The sequence below is a fragment of the Salmo salar genome, chromosome 02 (assembly GCF_965601325.2).
Source record: "Salmo salar chromosome 02, fSalSal1, whole genome shotgun sequence".
NCBI classification, from domain to species: domain Eukaryota; kingdom Metazoa; phylum Chordata; class Actinopteri; order Salmoniformes; family Salmonidae; genus Salmo; species Salmo salar.
In genome coordinates, this window is record NC_138292.1 from 1640001 (window position 1) to 1667500 (window position 27500).

General features: G+C 43.7%; 1 protein-coding gene across 1 annotated transcript in view; it reads left to right on the top strand.

Annotated features, from left to right (window-relative positions):
• LOC106592657 (CUB and sushi domain-containing protein 3) overlaps positions 1-27500 on the top strand; it is a 369408-nt gene that overhangs the window by 203993 nt on the left and 137915 nt on the right. Inside the window, 5 exon segments of the mRNA XM_082968525.1 lie at positions 7999-8144; positions 11827-11907; positions 14219-14332; positions 21454-21642; positions 26262-26408. Of these exon segments, the coding sequence (XP_082824651.1) occupies positions 7999-8144; positions 11827-11907; positions 14219-14332; positions 21454-21642; positions 26262-26408 (677 nt within the window).

A 27500-nucleotide genomic window follows, 5' to 3' on the forward strand; every position in this document is an offset into this window, starting at 1 on the left:
ACACAATGACACAAGAGAAGCTGATTTCTATCTAATTATAGACAAGTTGACTAACTAATAGCCTTTATAAGAAGTGATAAGCAGAAACCTTGATAATCAGTCATCCTGTTAAAACATCCTTCCTCTCTCTGACTGTAGCCTTGAAGTGAATTTTCTATATTAGCGAGTTATGGTCAGGAGCATGCCTCTGATTTTCACGTAGTCGGGCGATTGAGGACGCGTTATTAGTAATTGCGGGCGGGTGAGCAAACAGTAATCCTTAGGGTATACTGATAAAAAATGATGTCAACAACGGTAAAGAAATAGACCTTTAAACATTTGATACAGGGACAGAAGGAAACAGAGATTTAAACATTTAATACAGAAGGAAACAGACCTTAAAACATTTAATACAGAAGGAAACAGACCTTAAAACATTTAATACAGAAGGAAACAGACCTTAAAACATTTAATACAGAAGGAAACAGACCTTAAAACATTTAATACAGAAGGAAACAGACCTTAAAACATTTAATACAGAGACAGAAGGAAACAGAGATTAAAACATTTAATACAGAAGGAAACAGAGATTTAAACATTTAATACAGAAGGAAACAGACCTTTAAACATTTAATACAGAGACAGAAGGAAACAGACCTTAAAACATTTAATACAGAAGGAAACAGACCTTAAAACATTTAATACAGAAGGAAACAGACCTTTAAACATTTAATACAGAGACAGAAGGAAACAGACCTTAAAACATTTAATACAGAAGGAAACAGACCTTAAAACATTTAATACAGAAGGAAACAGACATTAAAACATTTAATACAGAAGGAAACAGACCTTAAAACATTTAATACAGAAGGAAACAGACATTAAAACATTTAATACAGAAGGAAACAGACCTTAAAACATTTAATACAGAAGGAAACAGACATTAAAACATTTAATACAGAAGGAAACAGACCTTAAAACATTTAATACAGAAGGAAACAGACCTTAAAACATTTAATACAGAAGGAAACAGACCTTTAAACATTTAATACAGAGACAGAAGGAAACAGACATTAAAACATTTAATACAGAGACAGAAGGAAACAGACATTAAAACATTTAATACAGAAGGAAACAGACCTTAAAACATTTAATACAGAAGGAAACAGACCTTAAAACATTTAATACAGAAGGAAACAGACCTTAAAACATTTAATACAGAAGGAAACAGACCTTTAAACATTTAATACAGAGACAGAAGGAAACAGACCTTTAAACATTTAATACAGAGACAGAAGGAAACAGACCTTTAAACATTTAATACAGAGACAGAAGGAAACAGACCTTTAAACATTTAATACAGAGACAGAAGGAAACAGACCTTTAAACATTTAATACAGAAGGAAACAGACCTTTAAACATTTAATACAGAAGGAAACAGAGATTTAAAACATTTAATACAGAGACAGAAGGAAACAGAGATTTAAACATTTGATACAGAGACAGAAGGAAACAGACATTAATGTATCTTTGCTATCCTCTCCCTACTCCCACACACTGAACACACAATGTATTTTCTGAGTAAAGGGCACTAGGGCCAAGTAACACGTACTCTATGACAGTAAAGGAAGTATTTCCAGCTGGAAAAAAATACAGATATAGCTACTTGAACAACATTTAACAAAGCAGTTAACCGTCAATTCCATCAGTTTTGCTGAGGTATTGTTGGGCTACATTTGCTAGCACTAACTTGCATTTGTAGGTGTTTTTAAAAAGCAAAACATTACAATATAATTTTAGAATCATCAACAAATTGGAGGCCAAATGGAATGTGGAATGTATCAAGGGATGTGTTGTTTCTCCTCCGTTTGATTCCACAACAGTAGAGTCGTAGTACAGCTCAGCTCCACCGTACGCAGTCACACCCCCCATCACACAGCCCCGCAGGGGGAATCCAACCCCAGGCCTCTCTCTCTCTCTCTCTGTCTCTCTCTCTCTGTCTCTGTCTCTGTCTCTCTCTCTCTCTCTCTCTCCGCTCCCATGGGGACACTTTGAGCTCTGCCTCGGGCTTACAGTCAGAACAAGGCATCTGCAAGAGGCATCCACTTTAGAAAAACACTTCTGTTGGACTCAGGAGACATGCCAAAAACATTTCTGTTGGACTCAGGAGACATGCCAAAAACATTTCTGTTGGACTCAGGAGACATGCCAAAAACATTTCTGTTGGACTCAGGAGACATGACAAAAACATTTCTGTTGGACTCAGGAGACATGCCAAAAACACTTCTGTTGCACTCAATAGACATGACAAAAACACTTCTGTTGGACTCAATAGACATGACAAAAACACTTCTGTTGGACTCAATAGACATGACAAAAACACTTCTGTTGGACTCAATAGACATGAGTAGGTTGCCCTTTTGGATCCATCAGTCAGGAAAACAGATGTATTTCTGCACTCATGATGTTGGCATTAGTGGTAATGTGTTTTCTCTGTATAGCAGAGCAGACTACAGCGGCTGAAGGCTTCCGCAAAAAGGTTCACCCATAATGACAACCCTATTAAGGAGAGGTCCGGAGGGAAATTGCTTATCATTGAAAATCATTAGTACTGGCTGTGACTGTTGTTGACCTTATTTAGCTGCGCTTTACGTATCATAAACTTCTCCTCAGGTTCTCTGGATACTCTGGCTGGGTTGAATCCCCCCACCTAAATCTCTGTAGCTAGTACAGCACTTAGCTAGCTAGGACCCTGGAAGACCCAGGCCACTCATAGAACAGCAACGTGCTTCTTCTTCATTCTTCTTCCTGTATTTTGTGTATTTTCTTTCTTTATATGTCTGTATGTGTTGGGGTGATTTGTTCCCCAGAAAGCTTTGTAAGCTTTCGTGGCACTTAACTAGCCACGAACCCTCGATGATCTAAAACCCCAGACTACACTGGTTCACAACAGTAAACTGCTTTATTTTTGTTGTTCCCTTCAGGCACAGAAGATTGATGGTCAAACGGTCAAAGATTTAACAGTTGTTATTCTCTCCTTGCTGATTGGCTGGTCATTATCAAGAGAAATAGAGTGCTAAGTTTAGCTACCAAGTTTTAGGAAAACGTACCGAATGGTACCCTGCTCCCTATAAAGTGTACTACGTTTGACCATGGCCCATAATGGACTATGTAGAGGATAGGGTGGCATTTAGGATGCAGGATAACTCCCACTCACCCCTGGTTGTTTAGGATGCAGGATAACTCCCACTCACCCCTGGTTGTTTAGGATGCAGGATAACTCCCACTCACCCCTGGTTGTTTAGGATGCAGGATAACTCACCCCTGGTTGTTTGGGATGCAGGATAACTCCCACTCACCCCTGGTTGTTTAGGATGCAGGATAACTCACCCCTGGTTGTTTAGGATGCAGGATAACTCCCACTCACCCCTGGTTGTTTAGGATGCAGGATAACTCCCACTCACCCCTGGTTGTTTGGGATGCAGGATAACTCCCACTCACCCCTGGTTGTTTAGGATGCAGGATGACTCACCCCTGGTTGTTTAGGATGCAGGATAACTCACCCCTGGTTGTTTAGGATGCAGGATAACTCCCACTCACCCCTGGTTGTTTAGGATGCAGGATAACTCCCACTCACCCCTGGTTGTTTAGGATGCAGGATAACTCCCACTCACCCCTGGTTGTTTAGGATGCAGGATAACTCCCACTCACCCCTGGTTGTTTAGGATGCAGGATAACTCACCCCTGGTTGTTTAGGATGCAGGATGACTCACCCCTGGTTGTTTAGGATGCAGGATAACTCACCCCTGGTTGTTTAGGATGCAGGATAACTCCCACTCACCCCTGGTTGTTTAGGATGCAGGATAACTCCCACTCACCCCTGGTTGTTTGGGATGCAGGATAACTCCCACTCACCCCTGGTTGTTTAGGATGCAGGATAACTCCCACTCACCCCTGGTTGTTTGGGATGCAGGATAACTCCCACTCACCCCTGGTTGTTTAGGATGCAGGATAACTCCCACTCACCCCTGGTTGTTTAGGATGCAGGATAACTCCCACTCACCCTGGTTGTTTAGGATGCAGGACAACTCACCCCTGGTTGTTTAGGATGCAGGATAACTCACCCCTGGTTGTTTAGGATGCAGGATAACTCACCCCTGGTTGTTTGGGATGCAGGATAACTCCCACTCACCCCTGGTTGTTTGGGATGCAGGATAACTCCCACTCACCCCTGGTTGTTTAGGATGCAGGATAACTCCCACTCACCCCTGGTTGTTGCTCATCGCTACAGGGCCACAGACATGGACCACTCTCACAATATCAAAGGGCTTCATGTGGCAAATTTTGTCTACTTCACGCTTAGAAGATTTACAGTCAAACAATTTTTACAATGACTCTCTCTCTGCTGTGGGACCAGGCTGTCCAGACTAATGACTCTCTCTCTGCTGTGGGACCAGGCTGTCCAGACTAATGACTCTCTCTCTGCTGTGGGACCAGGCTGTCCAGACTAATGACTCTCTCTCTGCTGTGGGACCAGGCTGTCCAGACTAATGACTCTCTCTCTGCTGTGGGACCAGGCTGTCTAGACTAATGACTCTCTCTCTCTCTGCTGTGGGACCAGGCTGTCCAGACTAATGACTCTCTCTCTGCTGTGGGACCAGGCTGTCCAGACTAATGACTCTCTCTCTCTCTCTGCTGTGGGACCAGGCTGTCCAGACTAATGACTCTCTCTCTCTCTCTGCTGTGGGACCAGGCTGTCCAGACTAATGACTCTCTCTCTGCTGTGGGACCAGGCTGTCCAGACTAATGACTCTCTCTCTGCTGTGGGACCAGGCTGTCCAGACTAATGACTCTCTCTCTGCTGTGGGACCAGGCTGTCCAGACTAATGACTCTCTCTCTGCTGTGGGACCAGGCTGTCTAGACTAATGACTCTCTCTCTGCTGTGGGACCAGGCTGTCCAGACTAATGACTCTCTCTCTCTCTGCTGTGGGACCAGGCTGTCCAGACTAATGACTCTCTCTCTGCTGTGGGACCAGGCTGTCCAGACTAATGACTCTCTCTCTGCTGTGGGACCAGGCTGTCCAGACTAATGACTCTCTCTCTGCTGTGGGACCAGGCTGTCCAGACTAATGACTCTCTCTCTGCTGTGGGACCAGGCTGTCCAGATTAATGACTCTCTCTCTGCTGTGGGACCAGGCTGTCCAGACTAATGACTCTCTCTCTCTCTGCTGTGGGACCAGGCTGTCCAGACTAATGACTCTCTCTCTGCTGTGGGACCAGGCTGTCCAGACTAATGACTCTCTCTCTGCTGTGGGACCAGGCTGTCCAGACTAATGACTCTCTCTCTGCTGTGGGACCAGGCTGTCCAGACTAATGACTCTCTCTCTGCTGTGGGACCAGGCTGTCCAGACTAATGACTCTCTCTCTGCTGTGGGACCAGGCTGTCCAGACTAATGACTCTCTCTCTGCTGTGGGACCAGGCTGTCCAGACTAATGACTCTCTCTCTCTCTCTGCTGTGGGACCAGGCTGTCCAGACTAATGACTCTCTCTCTGCTGTGGGACCAGGCTGTCCAGACTAATGACTCTCTCTCTGCTGTGGGACCAGGCTGTCCAGACTAATGACTCTCTCTCTGCTGTGGGACCAGGCTGTCCAGACTAATGACTCTCTCTCTGCTGTGGGACCAGGCTGTCCAGACTAATGACTCTCTCTCTGCTGTGGGACCAGGCTGTCCAGACTAATGACTCTCTCTCTGCTGTGGGACCAGGCTGTCCAGACTAATGACTCTCTCTCTGCTGTGGGACCAGGCTGTCCAGACTAATGACTCTCTCTCTGCTGTGGGACCAGGCTGTCCAGACTAATGACTCTCTCTCTGCTGTGGGACCAGGCTGTCCAGACTAATGACTCTCTCTCTGCTGTGGGACCAGGCTGTCCAGACTAATGACTCTCTCTCTGCTGTGGGACCAGGCTGTCCAGACTAATGACTCTCTCTCTGCTGTGGGACCAGGCTGTCCAGACTAATGACTCTCTCTCTGCTGTGGGACCAGGCTGTCCAGACTAATGACTCTCTCTCTGCTGTGGGACCAGGCTGTCCAGACTAATGACTCTCTCTTCTGCTGTGGGACCAGGCTGTCCAGACTAATGACTCTCTCTCTCTCTGCTGTGGGACCAGGCTGTCCAGACTAATGACTCTCTCTCTGCTGTGGGACCAGGCTGTCCAGACTAATGACTCTCTCTCTGCTGTGGGACCAGGCTGTCCAGACTAATGACTCTCTCTCTGCTGTGGGACCAGGCTGTCCAGACTAATGACTCTCTCTCTGCTGTGGGACCAGGCTGTCCAGACTAATGACTCTCTCTCTGCTGTGGGACCAGGCTGTCCAGACTAATGACTCTCTCTCTGCTGTGGGACCAGGCTGTCCAGACTAATGACTCTCTCTCTGCTGTGGGACCAGGCTGTCCAGACTAATGACTCTCTCTCTGCTGTGGGACCAGGCTGTCCAGACTAATGACTCTCTCTCTGCTGTGGGACCAGGCTGTCCAGACTAATGACTCTCTCTCTGCTGTGGGACCAGGCTGTCCAGACTAATGACTCTCTCTCTGCTGTGGGACCAGGCTGTCCAGACTAATGACTCTCTCTCTGCTGTGGGACCAGGCTGTCCAGACTAATGACTCTCTCTCTGCTGTGGGACCAGGCTGTCCAGACTAATGACTCTCTCTCTGCTGTGGGACCAGGCTGTCCAGACTAATGACTCTCTCTCTGCTGTGGGACCAGGCTGTCCAGACTAATGACTCTCTCTCTGCTGTGGGACCAGGCTGTCCAGACTAATGACTCTCTCTCTGCTGTGGGACCAGGCTGTCCAGACTAATGACTCTCTCTCTGCTGTGGGACCAGGCTGTCCAGACTAATGACTCTCTCTCTGCTGTGGGACCAGGCTGTCCAGACTAATGACTCTCTCTCTGCTGTGGGACCAGGCTGTCCAGACTAATGACTCTCTCTCTGCTGTGGGACCAGGCTGTCCAGACTAATGACTCTCTCTCTGCTGTGGGACCAGGCTGTCCAGACTAATGACTCTCTCTCTGCTGTGGGACCAGGCTGTCCAGACTAATGACTCTCTCTCTGCTGTGGGACCAGGCTGTCCAGACTAATGACTCTCTCTCTGCTGTGGGACCAGGCTGTCCAGACTAATGACTCTCTCTCTGCTGTGGGACCAGGCTGTCCAGACTAATGACTCTCTCTCTGCTGTGGGACCAGGCTGTCCAGACTAATGACTCTCTCTCTGCTGTGGGACCAGGCTGTCCAGACTAATGACTCTCTCTCTGCTGTGGGACCAGGCTGTCCAGACTAATGACTCTCTGTCTGCTGTGGGACCAGGCTGTCCAGACTAATGACTCTCTCTCTGCTGTGGGACCAGGCTGTCCAGACTAATGACTCTCTCTCTGCTGTGGGACCAGGCTGTCTAGACTAATGACTCTCTCTCTGCTGTGGGACCAGGCTGTCCAGACTAATGACTCTCTCTCTGCTGTGGGACCAGGCTGTCCAGACTAATGACTCTCTCTCTGCTGTGGGACCAGGCTGTCCAGACTAATGACTCTCTCTCTGCTGTGGGACCAGGCTGTCCAGACTAATGACTCTCTCTCTGCTGTGGGACCAGGCTGTCCAGACTAATGACTCTCTCTCTCTCTCTGCTGTGGGACCAGGCTGTCCAGACTAATGACTCTCTCTCTGCTGTGGGACCAGGCTGTCCAGACTAATGACTCTCTCTCTGCTGTGGGACCAGGCTGTCCAGACTAATGACTCTCTCTCTCTCTCTGCTGTGGGACCAGGCTGTCCAGACTAATGACTCTCTCTCTGCTGTGGGACCAGGCTGTCCAGACTAATGACTCTCTCTCTGCTGTGGGACCAGGCTGTCTAGACTAATGACTCTCTCTCTGCTGTGGGACCAGGCTGTCCAGACTAATTAACTACAAAGCTTTGGGGAAACTAACTCACCGCTGATTGGTTATCGTCTCTCCCTACAGGGACGGCCCTGACCAAGGCTCTCCTCAGATTGGTCAGTTCAGTGGGAACACGCCCCAGAAAGCGGTCTATACCACAGCCAATCATGTCCTCATCAAGTTCCACAGTGATTTCAGCACTAGCGGGTTCTTTGTACTTAGTTACCATGGTGAGTATTGCCCTTTTAAAGTTTCTACTTAGTTACCATGGTGAGTAGTGCCCTTTTAAAGTTTCTACTTAGTTACCATGGTGAGTAGTGCCCTTTTAAAGTTTCTACTTAGTTACCATGGTGAGTGTTCCCTGTTAAAGAGAGTGCTTCAGCTGTAATGACTATGATTCAAATGGACCAGTATATTAAATAGAACCCTAGACTGGACGTTGGTAAAATAATGAACTTACAGTCTTTATGAATGTACAGTCTTTATGAATTTACAATCTTTATGAACTTACAGTCTTTATGAACTTACAATCTTTATGAACTTACAGTCTTTATGAATTTACAGTCTTTATGAACTTACAATCTTTATGAACTTACAGTCTTTATGAATTTACAGTCTTTATGAACTTACAGTCTTTATGAACTTACAGTCTTTATGAATTTGCAGTCTTTATGAACTTACAATCTTTATGAACTTACAGTCTTTATGAACTTACAGTCTTTATGAATTTGCAGTCTTTATGAACTTACAATCTTTATGAACATAGTCTTTATGAATTTACAGTCTTTATGAACTTACAATCTTTATGAATTTACAATCTTTATGAATTTACAATCTTTATGAACTTACAGTCTTTATGAATTTACAGTCTTTATGAATTTACAATCTTTATGAATTTACAGTCTTTATGAACTTACAGTCTTTATGAATTTACAGTCTTTATGAATTTACAGTCTTTATGAACTTACAATCTTTATGAATTTACAGTCTTTATGAATTTACAATCTTTATGAACTTACAGTCTTTATGAACTTACAATCTTTATGAACTTACAGTCTTTATGAATTTACAGTCTTTATGAACTTACAGTCTTTATGAACTTACAGTCTTTATGAATTTACAGTCTTTATGAACTTACAATCTTTATGAACTTACCAGTCTTTATGAACTTACAGTCTTTATGAATTTGCAGTCTTTATGAACTTACAATCTTTATGAACATAGTCTTTATGAATTTGCAGTCTTTATGAAATTACAGTCTTTATGAACTTACAGCCTTCATGAACAACCCAGAGGGATCTCAATTGGTCTTTCCTTGATTCCTCTCCTCGCCTCCTTCTCAACCATAATGGAAGGTCCATCCTCTCAGATCTTCTTCTCTGTGTTTTGAGAAGGCGGTAAGGAGGAGAGTGGTTGAAAGGAATAGAGGGAAGCTGAATTAAGCCAAAGAATATCTTGGGCTGCCGAGTGACGCAGCTGTCTAAGGCGCTGCATCTCAGCAGTCCCTGGTTCGAATCCAGGCCGCATCACATCTGGCCGTGATTAGGAGTCCCATAGGGCTGTGCACAATTGGCCTAGTGTCGTCCGGGTTTGGCCGTCATTGTAAATAAGACTTTGTTTTTAACTGACTTGCCTAGTTCATTAAATACTGTAGGAAACACACGAGTCCAGATGAGGCTGATGTATTGATTTCTGTTGTCACCACCTTTATTTATCTGGTTGTATTTCAGTCCATTCTGCTTTCTAGCACCTTGTTGTTCTTATTGTCAGGATTTATACTGATAAAAACCAGGATATCAACAGTCATCTATTCAAATGTTCATTCAAAATGTTCATTTGTTCGTCTTACCACAGTTTGAATTGTCATGCCGTTTTTAATGATCGTGGTGGAGGTTCATAAGCATGATAGCTGGACGTTCTATAGATTTACAGGCTTAGAGGTTTGATCAGCTGACAGGATGCAGGAGGTCTGATTACAGTTTGATGAGTTGACAGGATGCAGGAGGTGTGATTACAGTTTGATGAGTTGACAGGATGCAGGAGGTGTGATTACAGTTTGATGAACTGACAGGATGCAGGAGGTGTGATTACAGTTTGATGAACTGACAGGATGCAGGAGGTCTGATTACAGTTTGATGAGTTGACAGGATGCAGGAGGTGTGATTACAGTTTGATGAGCTGACAGGATGCAGGAGGTATGATTACAGTTTGATGAGCTGACAGGATGCAGAAGGTGTGATTACAGTTTGATGAACTGACAGGATGCAGGAGGTGTGATTACAGTTCGATGAACTGACAGGATGCAGGAGGTGTGATTACAGTTTGATGAACTGACAGGATGAAGGAGGTGTGATTACAGTTTGATGAACTGACAGGATGCAGGAGGTGTGATTACAGTTTGATGAGTTGACAGGATGCAGAAGGTGTGATTACAGTTTGATGAGTTGACAGGATGAAGGAGGTGTGATTACAGTTTGATGAACTGACAGGATGCAGGATGTGTGATTACAGTTTGATGAGCTGATAGGATGCAGGAGGTGTGATTACAGTTTGATGAACTGACAGGATGCAGGAGGTGTGATTACAGTTTGATGAACTGACAGGATGCAGGAGGTGTGATTACAGTTTGATGAGTTGACAGGATGCAGGAGGTGTGATTACAGTTTGATGAGCTGACAGGATGCAGGAGGTATGATTACAGTTTGATGAGCTGACAGGATGCAGAAGGTGTGATTACAGTTTGATGAACTGACAGGATGCAGGAGGTGTGATTACAGTTCGATGAACTGACAGGATGCAGGAGGTGTGATTACAGTTTGATGAACTGACAGGATGAAGGAGGTGTGATTACAGTTTGATGAACTGACAGGATGCAGGAGGTGTGATTACAGTTTGATGAGTTGACAGGATGCAGAAGGTGTGATTACAGTTTGATGAGTTGACAGGATGAAGGAGGTGTGATTACAGTTTGATGAACTGACAGGATGCAGGATGTGTGATTACAGTTTGATGAGCTGACAGGATGAAGGAGGTGTGATTACAGTTAAATGAACTGACAGGATGCAGGAGGTCTGATTACAGTTTGATGAACTGACAGGATGCAGGAGGTCTGATTACAGTTTGATGAACTGACAGGATGCAGGAGGTGTGATTACAGTTCGATGAACTGACAGGATGCAGGAGGTGTGATTACAGTTTGATGAACTGACAGGATGAAGGAGGTGTGATTACAGTTTGATGAACTGACAGGATGAAGGAGGTGTGATTACAGTTTGATGAACTGACAGGATGCAGGAGGTGTGATTACAGTTTGATGAGTTGACAGGATGCAGGAGGTGTGATTACAGTTTGATGAGTTGACAGGATGAAGGAGGTGTGATTACAGTTTGATGAACTGACAGGATGAAGGAGGTGTGATTACAGTTTGATGAACTGACAGGATGCAGGAGGTGTGATTACAGTTTGATGAGTTGACAGGATGCAGGAGGTGTGATTACAGTTTGATGAACTGACAGAATGCAGGAGGAGGTGTGATTACAGTTTGATGAGCTGACAGGATGCAGGAGGTGTGATTACAGTTTGATGAACTGACAGGATGCAGGAAGTGTGATTACAGTTTGATGAACTGACAGGATGCAGGAGGTATGATTACAGTTTGATGAGCTGACAGGATGCAGGAGGCGTGCGTGATGAGCTGACAGGATGCAGGAGGTGTGATTACAGTTTGATGAACTGACAGAATGCAGGAGGAGTGATTACAGTTTGATGAACTGACAGGATGAAGGAGGTGTGATTACAGTTCGATGAACTGACAGGATGAAGGAGGTGTGATTACAGCAAACAGTCGAACACTTGTGTTGATATGTAAGTTAATGTTTACCTTCTATTGTTGTTGTTTATCTCCCTTCACAGCATACCAACTGAGAGTGTGTCAGTCTCCTCCAGCTGTTGCCAACGCAGAAATCCTCACAGAACATGACGAGTTTGAAATAGGTCTGTCCCATTATTACATGTATTTGTTTGGTTGTTTGGTTGCTGGGGGTTGCTGGTTATTTCTCTGTAATCATTCATTGATTCATATCAAAGTGGCGCAGTGCAAGCTGTGTTGCTACAGCAGCTGGTTCAATACCCGTGCCGGCCCCTGACTGGGACACCCATGAGATGGTTTTTGTTTTCTCTCCCTCTAAAAACAGAAATAAATCATTCTAAATAACAGACTGGCTTTATTTACAAATTAGTAACAATGTCTCACCCCCATGTTCAAGAATGGCCTTTTCTTCGCTCATTTTACGTTATTTGAAAACAAAATATTCTCCAAAATATTTAAGGGGCATTGCACTAATAATGGCGCTGACTAGGGAAACGTTCCCGCTGTTCTGTTCTTAGTGCCAGTCTGCACGTTCAAACTAAAACAATGTAACTAATAATGGCATCTTTATGCTATCACTAATAAAATAATGCTAAAAATACTCTTTCAAATTGCCGATGTTTATGTAGTTATGGATCCATAACGAATTACTATGGGAATAAATATCACTGAATTACAGAAATATTGGAACAAAATTGTCTAATGAAGGGAAACAAATTGTTGCTTACTGGGAAATACTCATTCAAACACACATGGTCACGTTGTACAGCATCATTATGGCTATTAGAAGGGCTGTATTCTTACAAATATATTAATATAGAATCCTCCAATCCTCTAAATGTAATTATTGGCGGAGAGTCAAGTCATTGAAAAATATATTTGTAGATATAATGTAGGCCTACCATAGGCGGAATGAGTATTGGTTAGACTAGAATTAGAGTGTGGAAATGTTATGCCCCTTAGATATTAATTTACAATCCTCCAATCCTCTTATTCTGTAGCCTACTCCCGACCGTCATGTTGTACAGCGCCATATTTTACATTCCATCCTATCGGATGTTTTTTTTCATTTTTCTCTGAATAGAAACACCATAATATTAATCAAATGAATTAAGTCAAATTTCTTAAAATCAATCCCATGTGCTCTGTTATTACCTAATTTTTTTTCAATTCTCTAGTAATGCCAGTATGGCAGACTATCAAATGCTTCTCAAAGTTGCCCCCTGGTGGTCAAACTAGCACTAACTTGCATTAACGTAAAAAAAAATGGCTGACAATTAAATAACGTGCCACAGAATGCTGCAGCAGCCCGCAAGGTGTGCCGCAGTATGACACAACTTTTAAAGGAGGAACCACTGTATGTTCTAAAACATCCATCTTGTATGCAACAAGGCAATAAAGTAATACAGCAAAAAACACACTAAAAGAACACATTCTTGCCGTCTAAATGCAAATCTAACACAACACATCTCTGAGTAACTCCCTCCTTATTTTCAAGCATGGTGGTGGCTGCATCATGGTACAGTATGGGTATGCTTGACATCGGCAAATACTGGGGAGTTTTTCAGGAGAGAAAATGGAGCTAAGCACAGGCAAACCCCTAGAGGAAACTCCGGGCCATCCATCTAACTATATTTTAGTTATTTTATTTGTATTAATCTTTTTTTTGTTAAATACCAAAAAATCTTCCATTTTTAAATGACATACTATTTTGTGTAGATTGTTGACCCCCAAAAATTACAATTAAATCAATGTTAATCCCACTTTGTAACAAAATAAAATGTGAAGAAATCCAAGCTCTCTGAATACTTTTGCAAGGCCCTGTACCTTCCAAGTGATGAACTAACATCAAGATACAATGATATGGTTGTTTCAAAGGTACCCCAGCTCTTCATCAGAGTCCATGTTGATAACCCCAGCTCTTCATCAGAGTCCATGTTGATAACCCCAGCTCTTCATCAGAGTCCATGTTGATAACCCCAGCTCTTCATCAGAGTCCATGTTGATAACCCCAGCTCTTCATCAGAGTGTCCATGTTGATAATACCTTGACGGCTACAGTATTGTCTTTAGACATGGGTTCAAATAGTATTTGATTTATTTCAAATACTTTAGCTGTGCTTGGTTGAGCTGGCCTGGCATCTGATTATATCAAGTCAGGTCTGATAGTGATGTATCAAGCCAGGTCTAATAGTGTTATATCAAGACAGGTCTGATAGTGTTATATCAAGACAGGTCTGGTAGTGTTCAGTGATGTCTATGACTCCTATCTGAAAGAGTGTTTGTGTGTGTGTGTGTGTGTCTGTGTCTGTGTGTGTGTGTGTGTGTGTGTGTGTGTGTGTGTGTGTGTGTGTGTGTGTGTGTGTGTGTGTGTGTGTGTGTGTGTGTGTCTGTTCGTGTTTGTGTGTGTGTGTGTGTGTGTGTGTGGTTCCTCCAGGGGACATCATCCGGTACCAGTGCCTGCCAGGGTTCACCCTGCTGGGCTCGGAGATCCTGACGTGCAGGCTGGGGGAGAGGCTCCAGATGGACGGCCCTCCACCTCTTTGTCAAGGTTAGCATCGGCTGCATCTGTAACGGCATCCTATCCCCTATGTAGTACACTGCCTTTTGACCAGGGGTCATAGATAGACCAGGTCATTTAGTGTTGGCAGATCTAGAGAGGGAATATGATGCCATAGTGAGTACAGACACATTGTCCTGGGCTATAAAGCACAGAGAGTTCACAGTATGGATGTATGTTTGACCTCTCATTTAATTTCATTCTTGTTTGTTGATATCCGCTGAACACGTTTCTGTATCGAGTCGGGAAATATTGAGCTCCCTGTTGTTGACGTAATCTATCTTCGTTTTTTGTAACCTGTTTTAACCTGTTTTAACCTGTTTTAACCTGTTTTAACCTGTCGTATTTCTACATTCTGTTCTTCGATATCAGCTTAAAATGTTTTCCTGCTCTTTTTTGCCTGAACATTTCACATTTGTTGGCAAAGTTAACCTTTTCTTGTGTTCTATTACCTTCGGTCTTAAAAAAGGCCTGAAGAAAGCTAGCTGTTGTCAGAATAACAATATGTTACAAAGTGTTGTCATTATTTCAGACGTGCCACCCTCCAGTACTGAGAAAGGAGCTGATATTTACAGTAACCATCATTTACCATCAGAAGTTATCTGTCTCCAGTCCTGAGGAAGGAGATGATATATACAGTAACCATCATTTACCATCAGAAGTTATCTGTCTCCAGTCCTGAGAAAGGACCTGATATATACAGTAACCATCATTTACCATCAGAAGTTATCTGTCTCCAGTCCTGAGGAAGGAGATGATATATACAGTAACCATCATTTACCATCAGAAGTTATCTGTCTCCACTGAGAAAGGAGATGATATATACAGTAACCATCATTTACCATCAGAAGTTATCTGTCTCCAGTCCTGAGGAAGGAGATGATATATAGAGTAACCATCATTTACCATCAGAAGTTATCTGTCTCCAGTCCTGAGAAAGGAGATGATATATACAGTAACCATCATTTACCATCAGAAGTTATCTGTCTCCAGTCCTGAGAAAGGAGATGATATATACAGTAACCATCATTTACCATCAGAAGTTATCTGTCTCCACTGAGAAAGGAGATGATATATACAGTAACCATCATTTACCATCAGAAGTTATCTGTCTCCACTGAGAAAGGAGATGATATATACAGTAACCATCATTTACCATCAGAAGTTATCTGTCTCCAGTCCTGAGAAAGGAGATGATATATACAGTAACCATCATTTACCATCAGAAGTTATCTGTCTCCAGTCCTGAGGAAGGAGATGATATATACAGTAACCATCATTTACCATCAGAAGTTATCTGTCTCCAGTCCTGAGGAAGGAGATGATATATACAGTAACCATCATTTACCATCAGAAGTTATCTGTCTCCAGTCCTGAGAAAGGAGATGATATATACAGTAACCATCATTTACCATCAGAAGTTATCTGTCTCCAGTCCTGAGGAAGGAGATGATATATACAGTAACCATCATTTACCATCAGAAGTTATCTGTCTCCACTGAGAAAGGAGATGATATATACAGTAACCATCATTTACCATCAGAAGTTATCTGTCTCCAGTCCTGAGGAAGGAGATGATATATACAGTAACCATCATTTACCATCAGAAGTTATCTGTCTCCAGTCCTGAGGAAGGAGATGATATATACAGTAACCATCATTTACCATCAGAAGTTATCTGTCTCCAGTCCTGAGAAAGGAGATGATATATACAGTAACCATCATTTACCATCAGAAGTTATCTGTCTCCAGTCCTGAGAAAGGAGATGATATATACAGTAACCATCATTTACCATCAGAAGTTATCTGTCTCCAGTCCTGAGGAAGGAGATGATATATACAGTAACCATCATTTACCATCAGAAGTTATCTGTCTCCAGTACTGAGAAAGGACCTGATATATACAGTAACCATCATTTACCATCAGAAGTTATCTGTCTCCACTGAGAAAGGAGATGATATATACAGTAACCATCATTTACCATCAGAAGTTATCTGTCTCCACTGAGAAAGGAGATGATATATACAGTAACCATCATTTACCATCAGAAGTTATCTGTCTCCAGTCCTGAGAAAGGAGATGATATATACAGTAACCATCATTTACCATCAGAAGTTATCTGTCTCCAGTCCTGAGAAAGGAGATGATATATACAGTAACCATCATTTACCATCAGAAGTTATCTGTCTCCAGTCCTGAGGAAGGAGATGATATATACAGTAACCATCATTTACCATCAGAAGTTATCTGTCTCCAGTCCTGAGGAAGGAGATGATATATACAGTAACCATCATTTACCATCAGAAGTTATCTGTCTCCAGTCCTGAGGAAGGAGATGATATATACAGTAACCATCATTTACCATCAGAAGTTATCTGTCTCCAGTCCTGAGGAAGGAGCTGATATATACAGTAACCATCATTTACCATCAGAAGTTATCTGTCTCCAGTCCTGAGGAAGGTGCTGATATATACAGTAACCATCATTTACCATCAGAAGTTATCTGTCTCCAGTCCTGAGGAAGGAGCTGATATATACAGTAACCATCATTTACCATCAGAAGTTATCTGTCTCCAGTCCTGAGGAAGGAGCTGATATATACAGTAACCATCATTTACCATCAGAAGTTATCTGTCTCCAGTCCTGAGGAAGGTGCTGATATATACAGTAACCATCATTTACCATCAGAAGTTATCTGTCTCCAGTCCTGAGGAAGGTGCTGATATATACAGTAACCATCATTTACCATCAGAAGTTATCTGTCTCCAGTCCTGAGGAAGGAGATGATATATACAGTAACCATCATTTACCATCAGAAGTTATCTGTCTCCAGTCCTGAGGAAGGTGATGATATATACAGTAACCATCATTTACCATCAGAAGTTATCTGTCTCCAGTCCTGAGGAAGGTGCTGATATATACAGTAACCATCATTTACCATCAGAAGTTATCTGTCTCCAGTCCTGAGGAAGGTGCTGATATATACAGTAACCATCATTTACCATCAGAAGTTATCTGTCTCCAGTCCTGAGGAAGGTGCTGATATATACAGTAACCATCATTTACCATCAGAAGTTATCTGTCTCCAGTCCTGAGGAAGGTGCTGATATATACAGTAACCATCATTTACCATCAGAAGTTATCTGTCTCCAGTCCTGAGGAAGGTGCTGATATATACAGTAACCATCATTTACCATCAGAAGTTATCTGTCTCCAGTCCTGAGGAAGGTGCTGATATATACAGTAACCATCATTTACCATCAGAAGTTATCTGTCTCCAGTCCTGAGAAAAGAGATGATATATACAGTAACCATCATTTACCATCAGAAGTTATCTGTCTCCAGTCCTGAGGAAGGAGATGATATATACAGTAACCATCATTTACCATCAGAAGTTATCTGTCTCCAGTCCTGAGGAAGGAGATGATATATACAGTAACCATCATTTACCATCAGAAGTTATCTGTCTCCAGTCCTGAGGAAGGTGCTGATATATACAGTAACCATCATTTACCATCAGAAGTTATCTGTCTCCAGTCCTGAGGAAGGAGATGATATATACAGTAACCATCATTTACCATCAGAAGTTATCTGTCTCCAGTCCTGAGGAAGGTGCTGATATATACAGTAACCATCATTTACCATCAGAAGTTATCTGTCTCCAGTCCTGAGGAAGGAGATGATATATACAGTAACCATCATTTACCATCAGAAGTTATCTGTCTCCAGTCCTGAGGAAGGTGCTGATATATACAGTAACCATCATTTACCATCAGAAGTTATCTGTCTCCAGTCCTGAGGAAGGAGATGATATATACAGTAACCATCATTTACCATCAGAAGTTATCTGTCTCCAGTCCTGAGGAAGGTGCTGATATATACAGTAACCATCATTTACCATCAGAAGTTATCTGTCTCCAGTCCTGAGGAAGGAGATGATATATAGAGTAACCATCATTTACCATCAGAAGTTATCTGTCTCCAGTCCTGAGGAAGGAGATGATATATACAGTAACCATCATTTACCATCAGAAGTTATCTGTCTCCAGTCCTGAGGAAGGTGCTGATATATACAGTAACCATCATTTACCATCAGAAGTTATCTGTCTCCAGTCCTGAGGAAGGTGCTGATATATACAGTAACCATCATTTACCATCAGAAGTTATCTGTCTCCAGTCCTGAGGAAGGTGCTGATATATACAGTAACCATCATTTACCATCAGAAGTTATCTGTCTCCAGTCCTGAGGAAGGAGATGATATATACAGTAACCATCATTTACCATCAGAAGTTATCTGTCTCCAGTCCTGAGGAAGGTGCTGATATATAAACAGCTGTCTTCCATTGGGGATTATTATTATTTTATAGTGCTACCAAGGGACAAAGCTAGTACAGTGACCCAGTACTCTGTTCCCTGAGGCCCTGTTCCCGTCTCACACTAAATGGGGTTTTTCATTGCACATTATTATTACACTGTAATTTCCAGTCACAGTCAGTCACACCCACAGTCACACCCACAGTCACAGTCACAGCAACAGTCACAGCAACAGTTACAGCCACAGTCACACCCACAGTCACAGTCACAGCAACAGTTACAGCAACAGTTACAGCCACAGTCACACCCACAGTCACAGTCACAGCAACAGTTACAGCCACAGTCACACCCACAGTCACAGTCACAACCACAGTCACAGCAACAGCCACAATCACAGCAACAGCAACAACCACAGTCACAGCAACAGCCACAGTCACAGTCACAGCCACAGTCACACCCACAGTCACAGCAACAGTCACAGCCACAGTCACAGCCACAGTCACAGTCACAACCACAGTCACAGCAACAGCCACAGTCACAGCCACAGTCACAACCACAGTCACAACCACAGTCACAGTCACAACCACAGTCACAGCAACAGCAACAGCCACAGTCACAACCACAGTCACAACCACAGTCACAGCAACAGCCACAGTCACACCCACAGTCACACCCACTGTAACTCCCACTGTCACAGCCACAGTCACAGCCACAGCCACAGCCACAGTCACCGTCACCGTCACAGCCACAGTCACAGCAACAGCCTCAACCACAGTCACAGTCACAGTCACAGCAACAGCCACAACCACAGTCCCAGTCACAGCAACAGTCACAGTCCCAGTCACAGCAACAGCCACAGTCACAGCCACAGTCCCAGCCACAGTCCCAGCCACAGTCCCAGCCACAGTCCCAGTCCCAGCCACAGTCCCAGCCACAGTCACAGCAACAGTCACAGCCACAGCCACAGTCACAGCAACAGCCACAGTCACACGCCACAGTCACAGCCCCAGCCCCATCCACAGCCCCATCCACAGCCCCACAGCCCCATCCACAGCCCCAGCCACAGCCCCATCCACAGCCCCAGCCTCATCCACAGCCCCATCCACAGCCCCAGCCACAGCCCCAGCCCCATCCACAGCCCATCCACAGCCCCAGCCTCATCCACAGCCCCAGCCCCATCCACAGCCACAGCCCCATCCACAGCCCCATCCACAGCCCCAGCCCCATCCACAGCCCCATCCACAGCCCCATCCACAGCCCCATCCACAGCCCCAGCCCCATCCACAGCCCCAGCCCCATCCACAGCCACATCCACAGCCCCATCCACATCCCCAGCCCCATCCACAGCCCCATCCACAGCCCCAGCCCCATCCACAGCCCCATCCACAGCCACAGCCCATCCACAGCCCATCCACAGCCCCATCCACAGCCCATCCACAGCCCCATCCACAGCCCCATCCACAGCCCCATCCACAGCCCCAGTCACAGTCCCAGTCACAGTCCCAGCCACAGTCCCAGCCACAGCCACAGTCACAGCCACCAGCCACAGTCCCAGCCACAGTCCCAGCCACAGCCACAGCCACAGCCACAGCCACAGTCACAGCCACAGCCACAGCCACAGCCACAGTCCCAGCCACAGTCCCAGCCACAGTCCCAGCCACAGTCACAGCCACAGCCACAGTCACAGCAACAGCCACAGTCACACCCACAGTCACAGCCCCAGCCCCATCCACAGCCCCATCCACAGCCCCATCCACAGCCCCAGCCCCATCCACAGCCCCATCCACAGCGACAGCCCCATCCACAGCCCCCTCCACAGCCCCAGTCCCAGTCACAGCCCCACAGTCACAGCCCCACAGTCACAGCCCCACAGTCACAGCCGCATCCACAGCCCCACAGTCACAGCCCCAGTCACAGCCCCAGCCCCATCCACAGCCCCATCCACATCCACAGCCCCATCCACAGCCCCATCGTCAGCCCCATCCACAGCCCTATCCACAGCCACAGCCCCATCCACAGCCCCATCCACAGCCCCAGCCCCATCCACAGCCCCAGCCCCATCCACAGCCCCAGCCACAGCCCCATCCACAGCCCCAGCCTCATCCACAGCCCCATCCACAGCCCCAGCCACAGCCCCAGCCCCATCCACAGCCCCATCCACAGCCCCAGCCTCATCCACAGCCCCAGCCCCATCCACAGCCACAGCCCCATCCACAGCCCCATCCACAGCCCCATCCACAGCCACAGCCCCATCCCCAGCCCCATCCACAGTCCCAGCCCCATCCACAGCCCCATCCACAGCCCATCCACAGCCCCATCCACAGCCCCATCCACAGCCCCATCCACAGCCCCAGTCACAGTCACAGTGGACAGATTGCTTTATTTTTCTCTTTCTGCTTTCTTCCCTCCATTTTCTCTTTTACCTCTGTCCTTTCTTTCCTTTCACTTCACTCTGTCCTCTCACTTCAATCTGTCATTTCACTTCACTCTGTCCTCTTTGTCCTTTCACTCCCTCTCCCTCTCTCTCCCCTCTCTCTCCTCTCTTCCTTCTCCTCTCTTCCCTACCTCCTCTCTTCCCTACCTCCTCTCTTCCCTCTCCCTCTCTCTCTCCATTTCCTCTTTTACCTCTGTCCTCTCCTTTCTCCTCAAAATGTCCTCATCCTCCTCTCTTCCCTCTCCCTCTCTCTCCTCTCTTCCCTCTCCCTATCTTTCCTCTCTTCCTCTCTCTCTCTCTCTCTCTCTCTCTCTCTCCCTCCTTTCTTTCCTCTCCTTTTATCCATCTCTTTCCACCCACAGTACAATGTCCTGCTAACGAGGTCCGCTTCGACTCTACGGGGGTGATCCTGAGTCCTGGCTACCCAGACAGTTACCACAACCTCCAGACGTGTTCCTGGCTCATCAACGTAGAGAAGGGCTACAACATCACCCTCCACTTCCAGCTCTTCCAGACAGAGAAGGAGTTTGACATCCTGGAGATATTTGACGGTGGGACATTTATCAACATTGCTTAGTATCGCAGTTAATCCTCTCTCTTCACATCTCTCATCTCCGGATAACTTGTAAAAATGACCATAGATTGTATCTGTCATGTAAAAAGCTTTGGATAACGAATCCCTCAGCCATTAATTGTACGTTTTTAAACTCAGACCTTACTCCAAGCACCCTTCCAAGCACCCTTCCATACACCCTTCCGAGCACCCTTGTACTAATCCTAAATGCCAGATTACTTTACCTAAGTAAACTATCACTTTCAACCAGGGGGCGGAACTTTCACTGTGGATGGAGGTGGGGGGTGGGGGGGGGGGGGGACATGCCCCCCCCCCATTCAGAAATGTGTCCCTCCAAGTTTTATCATTGAAACAAAACAAGGCAACAGTTTGCTTTAGGACCATGCGGATGCTTCTGATAGGTTGTTTGGAGTGTTTATCCAACAAAAAATGTAATAACAAATAATGATAATAATAATACAGTTATGTCCCCCCCACTTCTAAAACCAAAGTTGCACCTCTGCTTACAACAAATGTTCCCTCTAATTGTTTGGAGCACTGAGCAAATTTTAGGTCTTGTGAGTGGAAACTTGAAAGTTGTGAGAATGTTTCACATGGACAATTTCACATGGAAATAGCTTTTGATTTCTATAATATAGCCTACAGTAGCCTACATGTGGTGTTCAGTGCAGGCCTACACTGCATGAGACTTTTAAAACGTTTTTACATTATGAAGGACATTAATGAATGATTTTATGTAATGGTCTGTAAGACCATGGGCCAAATAGGTGAATGTAAATTGCATTGTATTGTATGATGCAAGTAACCACTTTAAAAAAATAAAAGTTATTATTATTACCATACAGGGAATTAGACAATGTAGGCTACACCTCTGACTATTGGTTTATTTGCACATTCAAGCCTGTCTCAAAATACAAATCTGTCCCTTTAATTTTTACTTGACTGGCTTTTCAAAGACAGCTTGTAATGTAGCCTAGACGTTTTGCGCTCTTGTAGGAAGCAGTAACTCCCCATTGTTAACCTATACTTCTCTATAACTGGGCTGACATCTCGCTAAATAACAAAGAATATCAACATACGGGCCACACGCGGCTCTGCGCTCTGATCTGAAAAGCGCAGACACTCGCGAGTGATTGAAAGACCTCTCGCCAATCAATATACTTCTACTCCGTTGCTGTCTGGCTCTGCCTACAACAAAATCACAGACTCAATCTTGCAAAAGTTAGATTTGGTTTGTTGCATTGAAAATGGGCTGATATAATGCTGTTTCAATCAAAGAAAAAAACGTTGATCTACAGTATATAGTAGAAACTAATTGGGCGAACTCAGTGAAGTTGGATCTCTGTGCAGCCTGCCTTTGCTTCTGCTCATCAGTCCTGCAGGAGGTGCACCGCCGGGCAAGCGCGAAGTTTAAAGGGAACATTACTTACAAAGATTGTAAAATTGAGTCAACCCTACTTTTATTGAGGTCTAAGTCATAGCAATCTGGCTATTTGCTAGTGTAATTGATTACTTAAAGATGAATAAACCCAGCCACTGCAAGGTCGAACGAATCCAACGAATCATGCTTTGAATTCCAAAAGAGGAGTTAGCCAAGGCCCCACCAGCCAACAAGTGTGGTTATACTGTATGTTATACACTACATGTTATACACTACATGTTATACACTACATGTTATACAGTATATGTTATACACTACATGTTATACACTACATGATATACACTACATGTTATACACTACATGATATACACTACATGTTATACAGTATATGTTATATAGTACATGATATACACTACATGATATACAGTATATGTTATATAGTACATGATATACACTACATGTTATACACTACATGTTATACAGTATATGTTATATAGTACATGATATACACTACATGTTATACAGTACATGTTATATAGTACATGATATACACTACATGTTATACACTACATGTTATACAGTATATGTTATATAGTACATGATATACACTACATGTTATACACTACATGTTATACAGATATGTTATATAGTACATGATATACACTACATGTTATACAGATATGTTATATAGTACATGATATACACTACATGTTATACACTACATGTTATACAGTATATGTTATATAGTACATGATATACACTACATGTTATACAGTATATGTTATATAGTACATGATATACACTACATGTTATACAGTATATGTTATATAGTACATGATATACACTACATGTTATACAGTACATGTTATATAGTACATGATATACACTACATGTTATACACTACATGATATACACTACATGTTATACACTACATGATATACACTACATGTTATACAGTATATGTTATATAGTACATGATATACACTACATGTTATACAGTATATGTTATATAGTACATGATATACACTACATGTTATACACTACATGATATACACTACATGTTATACACTACATGATATACACTACATGATATACACTACATGATATACACTACATGATATACAGTATATGTTATATAGTACATGATATACACTACATGTTATACACTACATGATATACACTACATGTTATACACTACATGATATACAGTATATGTTATATACTACATGATATACACTACATGATATACACTACATGTTATACAGTATATGTTATATAGTACATGATATACACTACATGTTATACACTACATGATATACACTACATGTTATACACTACATGATATACACTACATGTTATACAGTATATGTTATATAGTACATGATATACACTACATGTTATACAGTATATGTTATATAGTACATGACATACACTACATGTTATACAGTATATGTTATATAGTACATGATATACACTACATGTTATACAGTATATGTTATATAGTACATGATATACACTACATGATATACACTACATGTTATACACTACATGATATACACTACATGTTATACACTACATGATATACACTACATGTTATACAGTATATGTTATACACTACATGATATAGAGTACATGTTATACACTACATGTTATACACTACATGTTATACACTACATGTTATACACTACATGATATACACTACATGTTATACAGTATATGTTATATAGAACATGTTATACACTACATGATATACACTACATGATATACACTACATGATATACACTACATGTTATACACTACATGTTATACACTACATGTTATACAGTACATGTTTTTACAGTACATGTTATACAGTACATGTTTTTACAGTATATGTTATATAGTATATGTTATATTGTACATGTTTTTACAGTATATATTATACAGTACATGTTTTTACAGTATATGTTATATAGTACATGTTATACAGTGCATGTTATACAGTATATGTTATACAGTACATGTTATGCAGTATATGTTATACAGTACATGTTATGCAGTATATGTTATATAACACTCTTGGAGGGAATGTTCCACCTATTAACTATCCAACCTCTAATGATGTCACACCGTGTGTTTTCTGTGTTTGTGGAGCCAGAAAATTCACCTGAAACACCATTATTTTATACACTCAATTCTCTTCCCTCTGCCTTTGTCTCTGTCTCTCTGTGTCTTGGTCCTAACATGTCTCTGTCCTAACAGGTCCTAACATCTCTCTGTCCTAACAGGTCCTAACATCTCTCTGTGTCTCTGTCCTAACAGGTCCTAACATCTCTCTGTCCTAACAGGTCCTAACGTCTCTCTGTGTCTCTGTCCTAACAGGTCCTAACGTCTCTCTGTGTCTCTGTCCTAACAGGTCCTAACATCTCTCTGTGTCTCTGTCCTAACAGGTCCTAACGTCTCTCTGTGTCTCTGTCCTAACAGGTCCTAACATCTCTCTGTGTCTCTGTCCTAACAGGTCCTAACATCTCTCTGTCCTAACAGGTCCTAACATCTCTCTGTGTCTCTGTCCTAACAGGTCCTAACATCTCTCTGTGTCTCTGTCCTAACAGGTCCTAACATCTCTCTGTGTCTCTGTCCTAACATCTCTCTGTTTCTCCGTCCTAACAGGTCCTAACGTCTCTCTGTGTCTCTGTCCTAACAGGTCCTAACATCTCTCTGTCCTAACAGGTCCTAACATCTCTCTGTGTCTCTGTCCTAACAGGTCCTAACATCTCTCTGTCCTAACAGGTCCTAACATCTCTCTGTGTCTCTGTCCTAACAGGTCCTAACATCTCTATGTGTCTCTGTCCTAACAGGTCCTAACATCTCTCTGTGTCTCTGTCCTAACAGGTCCTAACATCTCTCTGTGTCTCTGTCCTAACAGGTCCTAACGTCTCTCTGTCTTAACAGGCCCTAACAGGTCCTAACATCTCTCTGTCTTAACAGGTCCTAACGTCTCTCTGTGTCTCTGTCCTAACAGGTCCTAACATCTCTCTGTCCTAACAGGTCCTAACGTCTCTCTGTGTCTCTGTCCTAACAGGTCCTAACATCTCTCTGTCCTAACAGGTCCTAACATCTCTCTGTGTCTCTGTCCTAACAGGTCCTAACGTCTCTCTGTGTCTCTGTCCTAACAGGTCCTAACATCTCTCTGTCCTAACAGGTCCTAACATCTCTCTGTGTCTCTGTCCTAACAGGTCCTAACATCTACAGCCAGAGCCTGGCGTCCCTCAGCGGTGACATCACCACGCCCTTTAACCTCACGACCTCTGGTCATCAGTTGCTTCTGCGCTGGTCGTCTGACCACGGCACCAACAGGAAGGGCTTCCACGTCAGATATGTGGGTGAGTATCAAAGTATGTATCCTGTTAATAATGACTTTCCTTCAACCAGCATGTCTTCATTCACCCCTCTCTACTACACAACCAATAGGAGTCATTAACATCATGCTACAGGGCCCCACCAGAAATAGACTGGCCATTGGGCAGTTCTGGCAAATGCCAGATGTGCTGGTCCATCTTTAGCCCAGTGGGCCGGTCTAAATCGGGGGTTTTGGTCTAATAATGGGGTCAGGGAGGTCAAAATAGGCCGGTGTGTTAGAAATGCATGGGCCGATTTCTGATCCCAGGCCATCCCTGATCCCAGTCCATCCCTGATCCCAGTCCATCCCTGATCCCAGTCCATCCCTGATCCCAGTCCATCCCTGATCCCAGTCCATCCCTGATCCCAGTCCATCCCTGATCCCAGTCCATCCCTGATCCCAGTCCGTCCCTGATCCCAGTCCGTCCCTGATCCCAGTATATCCCTGATCCCAGTATACCCCTGATCACAGTCCATCCCTGATCCCAGTATATCCCTGATCCCAGTCCATCCCTGATCCCAGTCCATCCCTGATCCCAGTATATCCCTGATCCCAGTATATCCCTGAGCCCTGTCCGTCCCTGATCCCAGTATATCCCTGATCCCAGTATATCCCTGGGACCCGTCCATCCGTGGGCCCTGTCTGTCCCTGATCCCAGTCCTCCCTGGGCCCCATACATCCTTGGGCCCCATTACTGAAAACAAACTAGCCTGTAGGATTCCCTACTAATTCCTTACAGAGCAGGAATTGGTCTAGCCATCAGCATCATCACTGTGTTGTGATGAAATCCCTGGCCACTTTAATAATGAAACACTGGCAACTGTAATAATGTTTACATACTGCTTTACTCATCTCATATGTATATACTGTATTCTATTCTATTCTACTGTATCTCAGCCTATGCCAATCTGACATTGCTCATCCAAATATTTATATATTCTTAATTCCGTTCCTTTTACTTTAGATTTGTGTGTATTGTGAAATTGTTAGATATTATTTGTCAGATATTACCGCACTGTTGGAGCTAGAAACACAAGGATTTCGCTACATATAACATCTGCTAAACACGTGTATG